Below are 14,515 nucleotides of genomic sequence, written 5' to 3'. Positions count from 1 at the left end.
TACATTTGATCAGATTCAATTCCTGACATTTCAAATGATTTTTTCTTTCTGTACTTTAACGTAGAAATATAACTAAACTCACTTGAAAAATTGATGTCAAACGGTAACAGTCAGCAGTCCGTGCAGCATTCTCCCTTTATCTAAAGAAGGTAAATGAGCGCTAAGGGCTCACATTAGTAGAGATAGAGGACTCCCAATTCTCAGGAATTATGAGAAGAGTTTACGGTTATATACAAGAAATAATCAAAGTTTCAGAATTTCCACAGTAATATATTCAAGAAGAATCAAACAGTACATAAAAAGGCTAAAAGAAATAAAAACAGTTCAGTTGAATATAAGATACAACTTATGAAAATACAGAATTTTAAGGAATTAGAAATTCTAAAAAGTCCGACTCAATCTTAATATGATAATTCAAGAATATTCCATGACAGCTTACAAAGTATAATTAATTAACCAAGAGTTTATTAGTTACAATATAACAAAACAGGAAATAATTATAAATTGTGTAATTGAAAACTAACTGGATAAAATACTGTTTAAACAGTCAATCAAAAACAATCGGTAACATCTTTTCCACTTTGTTTTACAAATCTGTTCAATACATTAATATTTTAAGTCTTAAGTAGTATTAAACATATTTTTTAGATCAATTTTCAATATCAGTTTCTATTAAGATGAAAAATTTAAAAGAATTGACTGTGAAAGTTTTATTTATAGACATTTTGATGAATGTGAACAACATCATAAAAGTTTAATACGTCCTTTCTTCGGGATACTGAAAGAATCCACGAATTCAAGATAGTCCTCAGTAATAGGTTCCAGGCGTTTGGAAGTAACAGATGTAAGCAATAAAGTAATTGTGATGAGTGAGAACAGTTGAAGATTAATGGTTAATTATTGTTTGTTCAAATTTACTTGATGTTGTTTACTTGTAACTTCCTATTGTCATTTAGGGCTGCAATTGATCAGTCTCTCATCGGCATATGTGCATGCTGTGCGGATTCCCTGGAATTGCCTTAAGTCACAAGCAATATAAGCAAAGATGGATAGTGACTAGCAGTGAAATCCAGGAGGTGCGTTTCATCCTATTTGTGTCTCGTCAGCTGGATTTGCCTGCATCTCAAAGTTGATGTTCACTCTGATATCTGATATATCAGGATTTACATATGCCAATATGAGACTGATCAATTGCAGTTTTAAATAACAATAGGAAGACACAAGTAAACAACATCAAGTGAATTTAAAACGTCACCCCGTTGCACAAACAGATGGCTATCAGGACTCAGTAGCTAAGTGGATAACACAATGTCGTTTGAAGCGAACGGTATTGAGTTGGAAACTTAGAGTGAACATCAACTCTGGGGTGCAGGTATACCCAGCTGACGAGTTTGAACAGGACGAAACGCGCTTCCTGAATTCCACTGCTAGCTATTATCCATCATTGATTATTGCTTATTCATATATAAAATAAACAATGACAAAAACAAAAAATGAATCAGTTCACATAAAATTATAGTTTATATGTTCTTATAGTATTTTATTTGTTTATCTATAATATTTTTTTCTTTATAAAATCATTGACATTTTTTTATAACTCAAAAATGTGAATTGATTATCATAAATTATTATTTTTCATTGTAATTAAAATTTATTTAACAAGTAATTATTTAACCTTGACAACTAACTTTATTCATTGTTGATTGAGCTTTAATATTAAAAATATATTCCCTTAACTATATAATTTTTAATTAGAAACAGTTGGAGAATAAGAAGTATAAAACAAGAAAAACAAAAAAAAGGAACACAACAGGATATATTTTATTTCTCAGGAATTTTAATGTAATCTATTAAAAATAATAAAATCTTTTCAAATAATAAAAATAAAGTGAAGACTATATGAAGTGAGATATGAATGTACTTTTCGATAAAAAAGAGGAAGATAATTATTAATTTAAGTTGGTAACATCAGTATAGATAGAAACAAATTGTTCAATTGTATCTTTAAACAGTTACACCCATTTTTTGATATCTTTTAAATAAACAGGCTCAATAATTATCAAATAATAATTGTTACAGACAAGCAATATACTGAATAATCATTTATATATCAGTATAATAAACTACGCCTGAAATCCCTCAGGGGGCTACTGCCGGTTCCAAGCCCGGATAAAGGAGGGGGGTTGGGGATGTGGTTAGCAACCTTATCCCGTAGAAAACGAACTCGCTAAAAAACGCTAACCAGAAGAAAATCAGTAAAATAGGATAGTTATTATCAAATAATTACATTAAAACCATATGATAACTTTAATATCACATAGGAACAGTCAAGCTAGCATTTTTTTATTGAGATCATGAATGGATCAATGTTAGACGATCAGTAAAAACATGGCTGTTTCGTTCTAGTATGGGACTACTCAACAGTGAATATACACAATCCTACATATAGGATTCGATCCCAGTTTTTTCGATTTCGCAAATGAATGCTTAACCTCTAGACACGCATTTTACATTTTAATAATATTTAGTTATTTATTGTGTTATTGGAAATTTTGAAATTTTTTTGTTAAAAATTAAAACCCCAGTTTCTACAATCAGAAAAACTAATAACTGTAAAAGATATAATTGTATTTAACTTTTTAGCACGACTCTTTTTTTACAAAAAAAAGTAACAATCAACCAGTAATGTATTAGATGGTAATACTGCAAATTCTAAAACAATGCCAAATGATTAACAAAGTAATCAGAAAATGCAAGTGAATAAAGGGATAATCGAATAATTTAAGGGAAACATTTACTGATACCATTCGTTGATTTCAAAATATAGATTAAGAAATCTGATTAAAGTTTTGTTAAGTGATCGAATACTAACATATAAGGATTTAAGGGTATAAATTAATACCAGTTAAGTTAAATTCTATAAGTACAACTTACAAAAAAGTAACGAGAAAGGATATTAAGTTATTTTAATTTACTTTAATATACATCATGCTGGTGGGTAAGCTAATAAGGTCGAATGTACAGAATTCTTATTAACAGAGAGTATATGCAAACTAAAAATCCGCGATGATAATTTTCAACTGCATTCAATAGAAATATATATAAACTGTGCTTCAAATATGACAAAGTACGGTAGATAAATCGAAGGATTTTTTGAGCTTAATTGACTTCTTATGTCAATCAAGTGAACAATAATAAAGCTCTTCATCATCTGAATTGGTGTTTAGATATTCAGTAACATATATAGCCAGTTTATCACCTAGTGTAGTTAGCTTCTTAGAAGAGTTGAAAAATAAAAATTTGAATAAGGTGAATTTCCCAATTATCCGCTACTATTTTCTTAAATGCTTATGCTTATTCAATTGGTTGATCATAAGGCAAGGTTTCCAAATTAGAGGTGTGTATATTTAATGACTTGTTAATCGAATAAAATGAAGTTGCATTTAATTCTGATTATGGTATTTAAAACTATTGTGCTAACAGGGCAACCTAAGGGTTTTGAATTTCATACTATAACCAGAACTGAGTGAACTTTCCTTAAAAGTCCCAAATGAGAATAAAACATCTGTCCAATGCTTCGTGATTTATAATTAATTTCCATTTGGTATTAGTTCAGTTAAAAAGCTACCCTAGGTTTATAGGTACTAAATATAAACAGATGTATTTCATTCCCAAAATAAACAGAAATTATAAAACAGAAGCACAATTTGTGAATATATGAAAGTTCTCAGGAATTTCTAAAATAATGAAACGTAATCTAATTAATCTATCACTTAATTTGAATTATGGAGGTAATTTAAACAATACAGTTCTGGCATTTTTAAGAAAAAATCTTATCACATTTATCGTCCCCATTATGTTTTTGTAATTCAACTTTTTAAAATCATGGTAAATATATAGATTATGAAGTAAATCAACGGTTTAAATTAGCACTATCCTTCATTTGTCCAATCGGTAACTCATCTGTCAAATCATTGGCACATAAACACACACATTGCTATCTGTAAAAATTCAGAAGTTGACAAAAACAGTGAAGGATCTTTCTTAGTTGTTTTTTTGTTGTTGATGGTTTTAATAACTGAGTATGAAAATACGCTTCACTAGAAGAAGTTAAATTAGTTGACATAAATAAACTTCTTTTACCAATATTATAGATAGAATGTTTCTTTCCTTTTCTGTTGTCATAACAGAAAAATGAATGTAAACTATGGTAAATTTACCTTTGGTTTCGACTATTTCATGTTTAGAAAGGATAGATACTTCAAGTAGCCAACTGTTCAATAAATCAGCAATTCTTTTAATGATTGTAACATAATAAAATAATACAATCTATGTTTACTTTATGTTTTTTTCTTTCTTTCTTTATAATATGATTGACAGTTTAGTTATTTATATGTATGTTTGATATATGTTATGTTTTATACTATGTAAGTACGACAATTTAACATTTGTTTATTTGTGAAATGTTTGAAAATAAATGATAATAGTCAAAGTACAATGATTTTGAAATTTCATTAACTGTATGTTGATGTTGAATTATTTCAACAAGGAACAACTGTCTAAGTTCAAATTAATTTATTATTGAATATGTCAGTTATTGTTATTTAAAATAGAATTACTGAATTATGACTCATTTATTATAAAGATTTAAAATAGTTGATAGATAACTATTGGGTTACAAAAAAACTAAACCATGTTTACTGATGATAACAATCATCAAGATAATTTTTCATTTTTTTAAATCACATTCCGAGAGTTTTAATTATGATCCAGGATGCGTGTTTCGGCCAATTTAGGACTCGTCAGCTGGATTTACCTACATTTCAGAGTTGATGTTCAATTCGGGATTCAAACAAACAATAACAAATGAATTTAGAATTCACCCCAATACACAAGTAGATAGCTATCAGGACTCAGTATCTAAATGGATAACTCGATGACGTTTGAAGCGAACGGTACTGGATTTGAGTTCCAGAGTGAATATCAACTCTGGGGTTCAGGTACATCCAGCTGGCGAGTCACAAATACGATGCAACGCTCTTCCTGAATGCCATTGTTAGTCACTATCCATCTTTGCTTAGAATGTTTTTGACTTAAAGCATTATCGAGGCAGTCCACACAGTATGTACATACGCGGATGAGTGACTGATCAATTGCAGTCCTAAACATCAATGGGAAGATTCAAAGGAACAATAACCAATGAATTGAAAGTTTTGATTTTTGTTTTTAAAAAAATTCTTAGTTCATGTTTTTCTAAGAGCAGAGAAACTGTACTCTATCAGCTTGACTGATAACTTACAATAAGAGAGAAAACACTTCGTGTTATTTTGATGATAAGGAAAAACTGAAATTGAATTACTTGACAATCTCGGCTACACACAATGGGAAATTATGTCAATTATCGAATACTATGTAGTAAGCCCATTCAAGTACTGTATTATTTATCTGCTCACTGTAATTTAGACATTTAATCCACTATGTAATTTTCTGTGTGAGTCTGATTGAGCACATGTTTGCACATCAATTTTTAATACACAGATAATCAATAATTTATCGATACTTGCTCAACATTCATAAATATACATGAATTTTTTTGCTTCCTGTACGCTTGCGGATTTTACCATACTTTAACAATAAACTATCTCTATAACTGGTGTTCAGGCTTTTGAATAATCATCTCGAGTAGATCCATAATTCTACTAGGAGATTTAGCCTGTATTAAATACTCAGTTAACGGGATACTATTTATTGCAGTCAGACATAGGGGAAATCATCCTCTACAACTACACTCCAATATCTATGAGTTTTAATAAACTCTGTACTCTTCAAAGTCTTCAATGAATCATTATTAAACTAAAAGTAATAATTTTTTCAAGGTAACGAAAACTGTGTGTGCATTTGTTCTATTTAAAATACAACATAATTTAGTTTTACTAAATTGTCATCCCGTCAATTAACTTTGCAGGGTTCTGATAGGAAACTGACAAAAACAATAGACAAATGTATTGTCCTACATTCACAGTTCTGCAAGTACTGAAGCGACTTACCCATCTTCAATTTAAGTAAGTAACACGATAGATATAAGGATAAATTCTCTATATATGCATTTTACTTTTTAGGACTCATCATTTTTGTGTGCATCGATCTTCAAATGAATTTATTTGAGTCTTAAGAATTCGATATACGTTATTTCATGTCACAATTAAAAGCTTTATACTTCTGCACGAATTTTTAGATAGTAAAAAATGTTACACGCTAGTTTTCAGTGTTATTTCTATTCTACTCAATCAAAATTTTCATCTTTTCAATAGTTGAGATCATGAGTCAATTGAAGTTAGACCATCATGAAAAACCCGAAAGCAATAGACGGCCGTCTCGTCCTATTGTGCGATTCCTCAGCAGTACGCATCCACGATTCCATCTAGCGATATTCCAGCCCAGGACCTATCAGTCTCGCGCGAGAACTCATAATTTTATGTCTATCAAAATGAATGATCAAATGCAATGTGCATTTAATTTCACAGGACCTGATGGTAAGTTTCTTTACTATCACATAAAGATTTTATTGATGTGGAAGCATGTATTGATTTCATGCTGTGAACCTTCAGTTGCTTCATACGACCTTTTGAATCTGTATGATTTCCCTGTCTAAAGACTTAAAAGTTCTTTTATTTAACCGTTGTAAGTTGAAAACGGAGTAATATTTAGCTGAAGTTTAAAAATAAATCATTCTATGGTAATTTTTAAATCCGCGACAGGTTTTAGAAGTGAGGCCTATACATGAAAAGTCCTAAACAATGCTATCTGAAGCGTAGGTTAGAATGTCCGAGCAATCCTTCTAAGCAAACACAATCAGCTCAATGCATGAGTCAAATCCCATTTTAGTTCATCCAAGTTGTTGGTAACATCTTTGTCTGTATACATTGATGATTATATTCATCATTCAAGTAATATTCATATCTATATAAATTCAGAGAAAAAACTGTTTTTTGTTACACTACAGGTTATCTCGTCAACTTCAGTCTCTTGGATTCTATTTAAATCATTTACAAATTTTAGGGAGGTTCCGAAAATGACTACCAATTTACTATGCTGCACATAGACGGAACGAAAACCTATAGATCCAAACCAGCATTATAAGTCCAAAAATTACTAGCCATTTCTATCTTTACTAGAGCACTGAGGTAACTGTTAGCATTTTACTAGTGCTGATTGATAATATTTGCCCATAAATCACGAATCTAAGTTCGTTGTCAAGTGATCTAAGACCTATGAATCTAAATAATTATTGAAATTCATGCAATTTCCACAATTACTTTTTAAGTGTACTGTTATGAAAAGAAATTGAAATTAGTTGAATTTGTTTAAACAGTTTTCTAACTAGTGAAGTCTGTTTGAAATTAGTTAAATGTAATTTTTTTTGTTCGCAGATCGATGTAACAAAAGTACCATACAGTTACATTTATTCCTATCAACCATGTGATTCTGGTAATGAAGTCCATGTACGTCATCTTGTCATCTACCATTTGTTAAAAGTTTGACATTCTTAATTATTTTCTTGGTTATCAATATATGATTTTAAAAATTAGTTTACCTTTGGTTGTCATCTTCCCTAGGTCTTCAAGTAAAAATCTGGAGGCTTCGTATAGGTTAAAGTAATCAATTTAGATGGAATAAATAATATGAAACTGGAGAAATAGTTGAACCTCTCGTCATTAATTCATTTTTCCCCTGTAGATTATAAGAATAAAGTGTGGTAATGATGGTAATCATCTAGTTACTGGTGTGATTGTATTTCTGTGGCTTAAAACAAAACTTATGGTCAAACCAACTGTATTGACTAATAGATATGTAAATTCAAGAGTCAAATAAAAATAATCACAAATATGAATATATGGTTTGAAAAACGTCGCGTTTTCATCCTCATCCACTAAGTAAAGATTCTATGTATATTGAGTTTCTCTACGTCCCATGTTGTCACAACTAAATCATATTTGTTCAAGCGTGATATTTGTTTAGTTAATACATCTAACTTCTAATAAGTATGACTTTTTTATCACAAGAAATTTGACTGATAACTAGTTACATTGATTTTAAGTTTGGCGACGACGATTCATGCATCTATGATATTTATATGCTTAGATGTATTGAGTGTTTGCTTTGCCAATCACTAATATCTCAGTTTTTCAGTCATGCATGTATACGAGGAATTCCATAGTAGAATGAATTATAACAATTACCTAAAAGTGAGTAACTCTGACAACGATATATTGCATATATTGCAAGTGATGCTACATTGTCCGTGTTAACTTAGTTTAATGCTTTATCTACGTAGTCTGTTAAAAGGTTTGTCTTTTTACACGAAGTAGAAGTAGTATTACGGTGAATTTAAGTGGTGCTCAAGTTCACGTCAATATGATCCTATCTTAGTTGATATTGGTAAACAGTTAATAAAAATATTGAGTGTCAAGCTTCTTTCTCTTGAACACATTACCACATCTCCGTTACTTTAACATAACTAAGCGCAAAGAACAGAAAGTTTACAGATAAAACAGTAATCATCTACAAGAGTTATCACAAATCTTGTAACCTAACTCATAGTTAGCACTATGATGGTAGGTTTCAGAGTTTAATAATTCAGCCAAAATTATTTTTCAGGATCACAACAGATCCTGAGTAGAGTTTAACAAACAACTACTGCATACTTTGAGGAACGAAAAATCAATTTCATAAAACACCAGTGGTTTATTTATTTTCATAGTGAATAGTAATTTTAATGATATGTTCGAAACAAGTACCAGAATTATACTCAGTGATTATTTCTTTCAGGGATTAACTATTTTTGGATATTACTGTCAAATGGAAGAGTTATTATTACGATACGCTACTGAATCCCAACTTTAGTCATGTGCACCATGGTGTTTGTTAATAATAAACAGTCAGTTGCTTGTGCTTAATAATTTTGATCTAATCTAACAGAGACAATATAATAATTACTTTAATAGCTGCGATAATAAATTACGAGCAATTGTACAACTCTTATGCATATGGCATCGGAATAAAACAATCGATGGATCAAGACAGCTAACTCCTGAACCATATCTAGATATCATTATTCGGTTGATAGCTCATTAGTTAAGAAAATTTCTGAGTTAATTACAACTCTCTCTGTTATCTGAACTTTCTAAAAACTGTTCAACCATACACATATTTGAAGGTGATTCATAACATGAAGTAACATTAACTGGAAAGCAGTTGTAAATCATAAATCACTAAGTAGATGTTTTTGACCTAGTTTCTGACTTGCAGACATTGCACATTCATTAATTAACTTTTGATTTTTTTTTTGACCTCTTAGTAGGCATAATAAAATACTTCAAATTTTCCAAATTCAGTTAGATGTTGATTTCAACCATTCTCTAAGTGCCTATCTAACACTCAACTTGACTAATTTCATGAGTCATGAATCTCAATTACATTTTCAACAAATCTGTTTGTAAGCTAGTCGAAAAATATCAATGAATTGAACACCAAATGGTATCTTGCTTACTATAAAACTTACAGGACCAAAGTTCAATCATATGTAGGGTCTTAGATATGAACTATTGACCAGTCATAAACTAGAACAAAATGCCTTCAAAAAATCACAGTCAAAATATACATGAATATCATACAAAAATGTGCAGTATGGATATATAATCACAATGTTAAGAAAAATAACAATCAATATTCAAGTATTTTTTTAAAAATAATTTAAACTGTTTTAATTTAGTAGTAAAACTAGTTCGAAGTTTTATTGTTTTTTTTTAAAAAATTTTTGTTGACCTTGACATTTGTATCAGGGGGTATATTTCATAACCTAAGCAAAATGGTTAATTAAAGATAGGGGTAAAAAATTATTTAAAACAATATACAATGAAATAATGATAAAAATAATAATTAACTATTCCCATTTTGTATAAACACAGTATGCCTTAGTTCATTTCATATAAAAAGCAAATGTAAAATAATCCGATTATTATGATTTATTATTTTTTTTTACGACAATGTGAACAGAGAGAAATGAATCAATCATGACATTATTTATTACAATTTATAATGTTTCTATCTAACATGCATAAGACATTCATGTCCTTAAGCACAGGAAACAAAAAAAAATTCAAAAAAAGAAAATCGGTTTTGTGTTGCTATTTAGTTATTATCAAAAAATTTTAAGAAAAATGAAAAACTAAAAAGAAGAGATTTTAAAGGAGACAATTTTCTTTACCTGAATGTCATTTATAGTTATATTTTGTGTATAATAGTCTATAATGAGATAGAGAGGTGTTGCGTCATTTAAGAAAATTACTAAAAATGATGAAATGAATGTTTTCAGGTAGTGAATGTAATTTAATTATTACTCATGAAGGTAATATAAAATAATATTTAAAGAAGAAATATAAAAGATTAAGAGGATGAAGAAAAAACGATTGGTAACGATAGTTTTTGTAATTAGGAGGGGTGCTAAGATTATAGTAAAACAAGAGACTATGCGCGTTCTTTTTTGTACACAGATATTAGATTTAGATTGGTGAATTGCTATAACTTCTGACGTGAACAAGATTCTAGATCAAACTTTTTTCAAACCAGTTCTTTAGACTTTGTGGACAAGCCTGAATGATTATTCTGGTAGCGTCATGTGACTAAAAGTGGGTTATTTGTTTAAGGATTGAGCTGTTGATTGACTAGGATTCTCAATTCGAAAAACATATAGAGTAATCCCCGGATATGAATTTGGTAAATGAACGTTTTTTCAGTCCGTATAACCTGTACCTCTTGTAAAAACTGCTAGAATGTCCTATACCTATATTTTTGTACTTAAAATAGTCTTGGATGTAAAGCCTGCATCATTGTTTTCGTTTCTTCTTTATTTCGAATTTTAGGTTTCAAAGAGTGAAGCTAACGAGGATATTATGAAGTTGGTACTTAGAGCTTTTAATGGACCACAAATACCGAAATTAGAAAATTTAATACAAAGTATTTTTTTAGAAATTTACAGTGGTTTGTAACTTAAGTTAAACTCTCACTGAAGTAGTCAAACTAATTAACATCCGAAATGACTATGGCTTTTATTATAAGAAAAATATAAAACCAATTGTCAAATATTCGAAATGATCAGCATAATCAGTCAACATGCAATGTAAATTAGCCAATAGAATTCAAATGAACTAGATTGTGATGTTTATTTATCATTTATTTATTTGAACACATAAATATTGGTACAAAGGGGCACCGAATACATATGCGCCCCACAAGTCACTTGATTTGTGTGTGGGCTGTGATGTTGCTCAGGCGCCTAGACCGAAACAGTTGGTTTCCTTAGGGAGCCGCGCCTGGAACCTTTGACCTAAAGGTCTAATTCATAAGGCAGTGGAGCAACGTCAGGAGATGCAGTCTCATGTTAGCCGGTGACCAACAATTGGTTCGTACGTCATTTGTTCCATCAGGATCCTGGAGCTCATGTGCACCATTGTTTGCAATCAGGGTTTTCCAACTTCCCTAGTTGGATCCTCCGTATCCTCCAACCCGGAAAAAGCTTCGGACATTCGCTGATAGTTCTCTCAATTTCGCAAACGACACCCCCGTCGCGAGAAGGTAGTGAGTAGGAATTCCCTGGAAGTGGTTGTATACGCGTGGCCATGTGAGAGCAGTTCCAGAGGGAAGACCGGCTCTCCCCACCCTCGGACGTACCAGGAAACTTTACGATCACTACGGTGAAGTTTTTTTCTTTGAATAGAATGTCAAGGTGATAACGATAAACCATTCACCAACAATCAAAAGAATTAAATAAATCAAAACCTGTAGAAGACAGCAAACACTATATTTTGTATTTGTAAAAATATTTAAAAACATGTGCTAGTAAAGTTTGATTTTCTCAATATCTAAATATGTTACCTTACTGTGAAATGGTTCAGACAACTTGTCACTTTCCAGCTTTGAATCAATATATATAATGGAAATTAAGTGTAGTTTGATTGGTAGTATCAAATGTATAAATAGAATATTTATGAAATATTTAAACTAATTATTGGTAATTTCATATTTCACTTTAAAGTATTGTCAAGTGAAAAGTGGTTGCATAATTACAAGCTGACGTTTAATAATACCGGTATACAAAATGAGGAACATTTGAGATGTCCTACCACTAGTTCTTTTGTAGGAATATTTGAACTGTTGAAAAACATCTCAGAAAAAATGTAGATTTCTATAAATCACATCTGTAATTCTTAAGAGTAAGTAGCCAAATACAATGTTAAAAATGACTATTACGATATTTGATGTGGTGCAGAGTTCGATTTACTCCACACATATTAATTACAATGGTCCATCTGAAGAGAACGATGAATATAATGTCACTGTATATATAAAAAGTCAATAATTTATACAGTGAACCAACGATAAAAGATTGCAATACATTTTTCTTTTTACTTTGTTTACGTATTAAGTCGCCATATTCTCTGTTTTTCGGTGTACTTCATTTTATCTGATAGACTAGGATTCAGGTGTATTTATGGTCATATCACTCGAAAAGCAAGTACCTTAACTGAATTTTAACGAAGATTAATGAGCGGATTTTTAGCAAGTAGGAGGAGTATTGTTCACTGACCAGTTAAATCATAAATTTTACTTTTCAATTAATACTTAGTGTATAACCAGCTTTTATTTATTTCCTTGTGTTGTGAAGAACAGAAATGGGATTATCTGGTGTTCGACACCATAGTTTGATAGCCTTTAAAGAAGAACCTGTAATTTTCATGAAGGCTCTAATATATCAGGAACGACACTTTACAGCTATCAAAGATTGAAATCATTGTTTATAGAATGGCAGTCGTAGATATCATATCTCAGTTGAACTGAAGTTATATGAATTGATCTGCATTTTGTGAATTCTAATTATCTATTTATAATCTAATGCAATTTTAAAACACCAACCAAACTGACGAGTATAATCGTCGTCATATTATTCAGAGTTCAAAGTGAAATAAGATTCTGAATAAATACGTAATCTAGGGTGTGTAATGTGGTTGAAGGGGAAAAGTTTCCTACGGCAATTTTTAAAATAAAAATAAATTCATTATACATTTAACATGAATTGTAAGTAAACAGATAATTAGAGGTGTTAAAAAGTAATCAAATCAGACAATAGAGAATTTACATAAAATATTTACAAAGGATATTAGTGGAAAATCTATGGAATTTGTAAAAAAAGATAACAAGTTATCTTATTAAGACAGTACAGTTGTAGGCAAACTACAAATTATGTAGTAAACTACAGTTTACAAAATCACAAAATCTTTTGATTGTTACATAAAAATATACATGTATAGAATAAATATTCATCTATAAGTTCTCAATAATATTGAATAGATAATTTCCAAACGAAATCAAACTGATTTTTAAATGTTTTTAGATTGAAACAAAACCGTTTTCATGTTAATTTTTCAGTGTTCTCTTAGTAAGAGATCCATGATAATTAAGATCACTATAGGGTTGTGTAGATGGTTGAGTTTTAATTGAGTTCATAAATCTATATATATTAGAATACCATTGAAAACCTGGAAGCATTGGACGGCCGTTTCGTTTTAGTATGAAATTTCTTATCAGTGGGACTCAAATCCAGGACTATCGATTTATGAACTTATTTAAAACTCTACAATCTTCACAACCCTGTACTGAAAGTTATCACATGCTCACTAGTGACTAGCTTCAAGAGATAATTCGCAGAATTCTAGTGAAAAGCCGTGATCAATGAAGTTCAACTGTGTAGAGTGTGAGGTGGCTATCCCCCGAAGACAATTGAAGATGGTCGCCCAATTTCGTGAACTGGTTGAAATCGGACATTAACACCGTCGGACGCCAGTTCAGTGGTCTGGAGGTTAAGCACTCGGGCACGAGATAGAAGGCCTTAAGTTCGAATCCTGTGAGTGGGATCGGGGATGTACATCACTAAAGAGTCCTATACTACGACGAAACGGTAGTCCACTGCTTCCAGGTTTAAAATGGTGGTCTAACGTTGATCGGTTCATGAACTCAAATAAAGATTGCTTTTACTTTGAAAATATTTTCATTTATTATTCAGTATCTTGGATGGATTTATTATTCCGAAGTCGCAAATATGAATGGTAGTGAAAGTTTTGGTTTTTGTAAATGATATCGTAGAGTTACATTTTATGAATGATATGATAAGAAAATCTTGCTTTTATTTACAAATCATTCAACTTGAATATAAGTTCCAGAAATCACTAATCATCATTATGTTGCATTGATAACTTGGAAATATTCTAATTTATCTAATCATCCATAATCTGTAATCAATCGTTTCAGGGAGACAACAAAACATTATGATTTAATGTTCCTTTAATTCTTACTATAATATTCTTAGTCTTGTGACATTACTTAACCGGTAGCTAATTCGACATTAAAGTTATATCAATTCAAATAAGTGATTATTAGGATATTGTTAGCAGACGATTCG

The 14,515-nt window shown here is 30.5% G+C and overlaps 1 protein-coding gene across 1 annotated transcript; it reads left to right on the top strand.

The window, feature by feature from the left end:
* Positions 1 to 10,027: 10,027 nt before the first annotated feature.
* On the top strand, positions 10,028 to 14,191 carry MS3_00005287 (uncharacterized protein; the record flags this gene model as incomplete). Its single annotated transcript, XM_035730657.2, has 6 exons — positions 10,028 to 10,408; positions 10,923 to 10,961; positions 11,487 to 11,637; positions 12,095 to 12,236; positions 12,725 to 12,785; positions 14,120 to 14,191. Exons 1-6 carry the CDS (start codon positions 10,403 to 10,405, stop codon positions 14,189 to 14,191), a joined length of 471 nt encoding a protein of 156 aa, XP_035586835.1. The 5' UTR covers positions 10,028 to 10,402.
* Between the last annotated feature and the right edge of the window lie 324 nt (positions 14,192 to 14,515).

Source organism: Schistosoma haematobium, chromosome 3 (assembly GCF_000699445.3).
Source record: "Schistosoma haematobium chromosome 3, whole genome shotgun sequence".
NCBI lineage: Eukaryota > Metazoa > Platyhelminthes > Trematoda > Strigeidida > Schistosomatidae > Schistosoma > Schistosoma haematobium.
Note: the sequence above shows the minus strand (reverse complement) of the source record. Positions and strands in the feature narration are given on the sequence as shown.